Source organism: Agrilus planipennis, unplaced genomic scaffold, assembly GCF_000699045.2.
Source record: "Agrilus planipennis isolate EAB-ADULT unplaced genomic scaffold, Apla_2.0 scaffold556, whole genome shotgun sequence".
In the NCBI taxonomy this organism is placed as follows: domain Eukaryota; kingdom Metazoa; phylum Arthropoda; class Insecta; order Coleoptera; family Buprestidae; genus Agrilus; species Agrilus planipennis.
This window is the reverse complement of record NW_020439446.1, coordinates 1-8,389: the sequence shown is the minus strand read 5'-3', so window position 1 is coordinate 8,389 and position 8,389 is coordinate 1. Positions and strand designations below refer to the sequence as shown.

At 33.5% G+C, this 8,389-nt stretch overlaps 1 protein-coding gene across 1 annotated transcript; it reads left to right on the top strand.

Moving 5' to 3' along the window:
- Positions 1-5,739: 5,739 nt before the first annotated feature.
- On the top strand, positions 5,740-8,054 carry LOC108743638 (protein yellow; the record flags this gene model as incomplete). Its single annotated transcript, XM_018479221.1, is given in 1 exon segment — positions 5,740-8,054. A coding segment is annotated over 1 exon segment (894 nt), but the record flags the coding sequence as incomplete, so codon positions are not given.
- Positions 8,055-8,389: the final 335 nt, after the last annotated feature.

The window sequence follows — 8,389 nt, the reverse complement described above, 5'->3', positions numbered from 1 at the left end:
TTAATAATAAAAAGTAACACAATAAAAAAAAATGTAGGTGCTAACACCAGATTCAAACTACATATTATTTTTATTATTTGTTTTTTACGTTTACACAAAACATGCATTTGGTAGAGATACTTTAAAATCTCGTGGGTCATGACCTTGGGTGACGTTTGTTCATTGATTTCTACTTCTCACTGAAAGTATCTGCCATTCGAGTGTCATCACTTACTTTTGAAGTGTACCATATGAATACCCCTCGGGCATTTTGGGACCCAGGATATTTTAAAAAATGTACCTCTAATGTTCAAAAATATTATCGTTAACAAGCTTTAAGTGGTTACAATAAAGTATAGACTTCACACATAAGTGTAAACATACAGCGTGCTACCAAGTTTTCTGTAATTTGTAATTGCTGTAAGATAAAATAATGGTTAAATGGGAAACGCAAATGCTAATTTAAATATATACATATACCTAATTTATTGTTACACAATGTAAGAGATAAGTATGTGTCACAAAATAAAAGTAAACTGCACTTAAACCATAGCATTCACCAAATTATAGCTTATTAAGGACACAGTTAAAAGTTTTTGTAATTTATTACTTTGTTACTTTATCGTATTTTATTATTTTATAAGTCGCTTTTTTTGTAGCAATAGTTCGTTTATTAGTTACTATATAATGTACCTACTCTTTTATTATTTTCAAAAAATAATGCTGGTGCAATTTTAGAGATATTTTTCACTATTAGTTGTACTTAATGATTTGTATTATACCTATTTGTAATATTTATTATTCTCGTTTATTGAATAAACAACAAATTAAGTGTTACGTAATTTTTGAAGTTAGTTAATATTTTTTTTTGTTGTTCTACATAATCCGAAGCACTTACAGGTATGCAAATTTGTGAAAGGAGGGTTCAAGGTAAACATTTTAATAATTCTAACTATGTCCTGAAGTCTATACCATGCGACAACTAATGTTGTAAGTATACCTACCTACTTGAGATGCTTGAGAAAGGTTTGTATTTAACTACTGACTAGTGTTTTAGTTTCTTTCAGTTAGTATTTAAATATTTTATGCCGGATCAGTATTTAAACCCATATGGTCAGTATTCTTTGGTGGTCATTAATTAAATGTAAGCGATCTAATTGTAAGTAAGTACGTAACAAACAAAGTAACCTAAGGTAACTTGACCTAATCAGTAAGAAGATAAACATACTAATTAATTCTGTTTTGTATTTTCATTTGACATCACTAATTTTCCTACTGACTGCTAACTACTTGTATAGGTACTGAATATTTTGGTAATAAAATGTTAAAGTTAATTAACAAAGAACTTTTAGACACCTTTATTGTGTTATCGCTTTCTGCTCCTATACCGGATGTTTTGTCTAATAAGCAGGTTCGCAAGACGGCAGCGGTGGACAGCAGCGAATAAAATATTGTTTTTTTTAAAAAGTCAGTTCTAGATCTGCCTTCTGTACAACAGTACATGTTCTATTAAATATATTTTCTTTTATTATTCTTGGCTATTATCACTGTGTATCATTACTGGCAATACTCAACATAAAATACTTCATCATCATCACCATAAGGTTGTAAGTCGTAAGACTGGTTGGACACGCATCTTCACTTTTTCCTATTCTAAGCTAATCTTTGCATTTTCATAAAACTACAACATCCCTCATCCTTAACTATTTGTGAACAGTAATCTAATCTAAGTCTACCTCTACTCTTCTTAATTCATGTTTCTGCTTTTAATATGTCTCTAACTGGCCCTTCATGCCTGAGAAGGCGTCCTGCAGCCTATCTATTCTAATTTTTATTGACATCTGCAACGCCCTCTGTTCTCCTATTTTTTAACATCTCATTTCTAACTTTCCCAATCTACTGTTCCATCATCATCATCATCCCCCTATAACATCACGTTTCGAACGCTTCTATTCTTTTCCACCTCACCTACCGTCATATTTCGACCCGTATGGCATCGCGTTCAGACATACACATTTAACAACCTTTTTCAAATTTCTAAATTAACCGTTCGCGAGCATAGATGTGACTTCCTGTTGGAGACGTCTTAATCCTGCACTAACGTCTTTTTTGTATCTCTACTAATCCTTCCGTCTGAAGTTATCTGACTTCCTAGATACCGAGAAACAGTCACCCCTGTCATTATATTCACTTTTCCCTACTTTGTCTTACCTTGCATACCAGTATTTTTGTTTTACATATATTTACTTATTTTCATACATATTGTTTTGTCAATACCACTTCCATTTTTTTAAAGCTATCTCTAACTCCTCCTTTCTAGATGCTGATACTGCTATATACTCTGCAAATTAATTTAATAATTGAGAATTTAATGCTTTGCCGTTTAGAAATAAAAAATTACACACTACGCATTAAAACATTTAATAGCCAGTATAAATTAGTCTAATCTATTTTCTGAAGGATGTTTTCTTTTGTCATGGACAATAGAATAGTTCATATTTTTGAAACTTTCTGAAGTTCACTTTGAGGATTATTGAGCAACTTTTAATTATGAACATTTGCTGCATTCTCATCATTGGAAAGTCGTCAGTCTCACTGAACAGTAATCTGATTTATGTCTTTCTCTGTTTCTGTTTATGATAAGCTTGTATGTAGATAATTCTTTGTTTTTGACTTCGTAGATATCGAAAGTCGACGATTTTTGTAGTTTTTCGTTTTTAATTTTTATATTAGATCTACAATAAATAACCTTAATTTCACCTCCTTTTTTGTTTTATTTTCGTTGCTGTCCCTCTTTTTGCCAAGTGTTTGATTGATGTTATATCGCTGTCTCCAAAACGAGGATTTTAGATCTTTTTCGGCATTCTTTAATTTGTCAGAAAAACAGTCTACTTGCACACAGTATTAGCTGAAATTATTACTTGTTATTCATAACTTTTTTTATTTATATCAACCTTTTTCTATTTACAATAACATGTTTGTTTCTACAAAATGTAATTTGTAAGATGGTACATAATTTAAAAATAACTGCTTTGTTTAAAACATCCTTTTTGGCAATTGCTAGGTATGTATCGTTGGTATAAAAATAAGTTCTTAAAATTGAATATTTTGGCTAATTGAAGAGTGTAACATAAAATCTAAGGGTGGTTTGAAGCATTTACAATGTTTTGTTTATTATTATTATGTTCACTATTTTNTGACAACAGCAACAAATTTTTCCTCATTAATTTGAGGAAGTGTGTAGTGGGCAAAAAAAAGAATTCAAGAAATGAATTTTCAGAATAATATTTCAAATAAAATCTCTGTTGTGAAGTACTTCTGATTTAAATTATCAAAACTCCTGATGTCTGGTGCTTACACAAGAGGAATCTATGTAGCAAATCACCACGCACTTTTAATTAGAACTATATACAAAGTAGGAAGCATTATAAAAGTCTGCACTGTAAAGTACTCTATATTATTATACATAAGCCAAATTATGTGCGTCTGTTTTTGTTAATATTAATTAATGGATACATACATTCATTAAAATTGCAAATTAGATATACAAGGGTATCAGAAGAAGACCTCGTTTAAATGGTGAATGCTCCCAATCGGTAGAGCTAATATTTGGTGAATTCATCACTTGTTATGGTCAAAATATTGTTAAATTATTTAAACTGTGTATGGCATAAAGAGGGCATGTACTTATGCACTACTACACACATCTGCATAGAGACGTGTATGTAATGATTGTCATATTGTAAATCTGCTTAAGTTTTAAACAGAGTCATGCAGCGAATTTCGGTTTAATATTTCGAGGGTTATTTGTATGTGGTTTAAACCTTTGAGTTGCTTCGTACATGGGAATCCCTTCTTTTTGAAGCTCTCGAGTAATTTAGCATTTGGGCTCGACCTGTTCTTCCAGATCTATATCTACACAATATAATGTCATTTTTAGCAAACTTAACAGAACGTACTGCTTTTTAAGGCCCAGTTCAGTACGCTAAGGTGCGTATACGTCTGAACACGAATACGTTCGAGACAACGCAAGGCGGACAAATAGATCTTCTACTGTGGATGAACCAAGTGGCATGGCTTAGAGGTTTAGATCATTGCTTAGCATTTGGGAGGATGGTTTGATTCCGAGTTCGTCTGCCTTGATCCAAGTTTTTCTCTGGGTTCACTGGGGCAGTAATATTCCACAGATAATCTTTCATTCTCTTCTATCTTCATTTCATCCGTGTCATCTTTCTCACCCGAACCACCATCCACCCATTCCCATAATTCCAGAAAGGAGGCTGCCATCCGCCTTACCTTCCGGCGTATTCCGGAAGAACTGTCCGCCCACCAGTATTAGTGGCTAAGCAACAACAAGAATTGAAAGTGTTATGTTAAATTAAATGCCAAGCTGCTGAAATTGCTCGCGATGAGTCTACAGCTTCTCCAAAAAAGAAATTGGAAGTTAAACTTTTCAAGTGTCTTTTGGACACTACCATAAATTCACTTAATGAATGATTTGAATAGTTAAATGAATACTCGGAATTTTGGCCTTTTCTGTACAACATGAAAGAGATTCCGGAAAAACCAGATCTTCTTCTGTGGATGAACCGAGCGGCATGGCTCAGAGTTTTAGACCATTGCTTAGCATTCGGGTGGACGCTGGTTCGATTCCGGATCCGTCTGCCTTGATCCAAGTTTTTCTGTGGTTTCTTGGATCGCTGCGGCAGTAATATTCCACAGATAATATTTCATTCTCTTCTGTCTTCATTTCATCCGTCCCATCTTTCTCACTCGAACCACCACCCACCTATTCTCACGATTCCTGAGAGGAGGCTGAAGAGAGCCTTCTGTCCTACCTTCCGGCGTAGTCCGGTGGGACTGCCCCGTATCGTTCTGAGACTGTTCACCTCTATTCGTTTTGAGTCGGTACTTTAAAGAGAATTTGATTTGATGTGGGCGTCATTTAAACGCACTTACCTCGTTTGCATCGTTTTATTAAATGCTCGTTACCAGCCATTACCTACTAACGTAAATGAATATGAAATGAAACAAAATGCGGCACATGACCGAACGATTACTGCGTTCGTTGACTCAGCCAACTTCGTACAAAGAGGGCATTTGTTCCAGTTAGCCTTTCCTGAAATATGTTTGTTCAGATATGTATACGCACCTTTAGATGTTAACTCAGAATAGAACATTTTTAACTGGCATGAAGTATTGTGTCACTTACCCACCTGATTTGACCAAACCTAACCTAACCACATGTCTGTTACACTAACATTAATTCAAGGAAAATAAAATTGTGATTTATAGATCCTATTGTTTTGGCATTAAGGCAGGTGAAATTTAAATTAAATAAATTTATTATTAATACCAGTAGAAAACACCTTAAGTCTGATGAACTTTGCAAAAAGCATCGACAGGTTCGATTCCTGGTCGATATACCTAATACTTTTTTCTTCTCATGTTAATAATTATAACATAAATTGGCTCAATAATGACTACACGTAATACTAGTTAGACCATTTGAATTTGATTATTTGCTAATAGAAATGGGTTCGTCATTCGGGTTTCATGGTCCGGATCCAAGATTTGTTCTCTTACTTTTCCTATACTTCACGAAACGACTCCAACTGGACTGAAGAAGGAGAGCCAAAACTGGACCATAACCATTAAACCCGAATAACACCGAAGACCTTAGTCTTTTCATATGAAAGAAAATTTTGTACTGAATGGAATTAAATGAATAAATGATGCCTAATAATTTCTTATTTTTCTAGGTATGAACTTCCACAAGATCAATTCGTACAAAACAAAAGTTTGTTTGCAAACATTGCCATTGAGGATAACGACTGTTCGAGAATTTTTGCGTACTTGGCAGACATATCGTCACCAGGTCTAGTCGTTTACTCATGGAAAGACAATGATTCGTGGTTAGTAAACCATAACTACTTCAATATTGATCCACTCGCTGGTGAATTTAACGTTTCCGGCATAGTATTTCACTGGAGCGATGGTATATTCGGTATGGGCTTGTCAGAAATAAAACCTGACGGTTCCAGCGACTTGTACTTCCATCCCATGACGAGTACAGATGAGTTTGTTGTGTCCACGAAATTCCTTAAAGATAAAGCTCTTTCTCAGAAAAGCAATGGAGAGTTTAGACATCTTGGTAGCCGTGGACCAAAAGGTCAAAGCAGCGTTTCGTTCTTAGACAAAAAGACTGGAGTTTTATTTTACGCTTTGATAAATTTAAACGCCATTGCTTGCTGGAAAACCACGAATCCACGGTACACAATGCAGTCACAGGGAAGGGTTTATATGAGTAACGTGACCATGGTGTTTCCGAGTGATATAAAGGTCGATTCTGATGATAACATGTGGGTGTTGTCCAACAGGTTGCCCACATTTATGTACAAGGGGTTTAATGCTAGCGAAGTAAACTTTAGACTGCTTACGGCTCCTGTGAAAGATGCCATTAATGGTACTGCGTGTGACGCTAAAGGAATCGTTACTCCCGAAATGAAAGCCAAAATGAAGAATCATTTGGACAGCATAAACCCCCCGAAATCGACCCCCAAAGCAGGTCAAAGTGGAAGCGAGGGCATTAATAGCAGATTAAATGCAGTACTAATTCTCTTGGCTGTTTTAAATTTATTAATGATGCACTAAATTTTTAATTCATTGTTGCGTTGCTTGTTTGTTTTTTTTTTGTTTGTTTCTAGTGTTATCAGTCAAATGTTTATTATGGTAAGTGCAGCTTAGATTTCCTGTATTTTATTAATGTCAGCAATTTTTATTGTTTTTACAATTTTGTTTCTTTGTACTCGAGCATGACTATTTTTTTCCTGATTGTGAAAGTGGCTTAGAGATCTTTTGAGGTTATGAGTTCCTCATTTTTGTTGTTGACTTTGTAGTCACTTTTATCGACATTCCTTAGGGCTTCATAGATATTTTTCTTATTGAAAAGTGAACTAGGAAAATTTGTATTGTTAAAAAATTCGATTTCGAACGAACGGTCCTCAGGACTTCAATGATTATTAACTAAATTACAAATAAACATTAAAGTTAACAAATGTGATAAATATACATATACATATATAATTAATTATTTATCTTTAAGTTACGAATTTGCATAATTAACTAAGTATATACATCGGGACGCACATTGTGCCGGCTTGAAAATGAAAATTTGAAACCGCATACGTTAAACACTATACAATACATAACTTTTTATATTCTATAGAAACGAAAATATAATAACGCATAACCTAAGGCCACATAATTTTTGGCTAGTATTATCACGGAACTTGAAACGGTGGGGCTCACCCTTGGCGCGCGCAAAAAGAACCTGGATACGTCCCTGTACCTATGAGCATAATATTCTTTAAATTATATAACATCAAAAATAATATATTCATACTACACAAAAGTACAGCGTGGTTGAAATGCATTACTCAACCCTTGTTGTTTAGATATTGAAAAAGATTTGAAGAATATGAAAAGGAACTTGGTGACGTTTCCTTGTAGGTACAATTTTCGATTTTTTTTAAATAAAATTCAGTGAAGTTCACTTTGTTTATTTTCGTTATAAATTTGAAAAATCACGCTTTTTGATGGATTCTTTTATTACGAATGGTTTTGTTTTGTTTTCAGATGAATAAAAAACAATCTGATTGAACGTTTACATCAACGATTACAAGTGTACGTTTCACATTTGTTTAATATTTCGGTTAATAAGGCGTTTCTGTTTACATGTAATTGTTCTATTGTTGTTTCGCATGTTTATAAAAACTTGAGCTTAAACAAAGCTGGAAAACGAAATGCAAATATCACGTTCAATGGCAATTAAATGGTAATGTAATATACCTAGATACATTCGCAAATTCAGTAACACCCAAGTCATTGTTTGACACATACAGGGTGATTTATTGATAAACCACGATCGAGTTTCTTTTGTTTCTACGCAATTTCACCGTAACTTTAAATCATACACGTGTGATTTATAAATATGCATTTTGTTTAGGAAAAATGTCACAAAAATAAAAAAAGGCTCATTATTATTTATTATTAGTATCTAATAATTTCTCACATATCTGAAAAATATTTAAAAAAAAACAGCTTTACAATTTTTTGTTTTTGGGGGTTTTGATGAAGAATACATAATCCTAGTTAGATTATATTGGGTTGTGTTAATTCTGAAACCTTTTTAAATTGTTCGCATTGAAATAATAATGGTAGGTTATAACATCGCAGGTACCTAATAGAAAAGAATTAACTTCCAAAATAACATTAACAAAAATTTTCAATAGTTTCAAAATAAAAAAGAAAACAGTGGTACCAATACCTATATAAGAAGAAAAAGCTGGAAGTTGTATTACCAATAAATAATACCAAATAAATGGGGCAGCAAATAACCAGCAACACC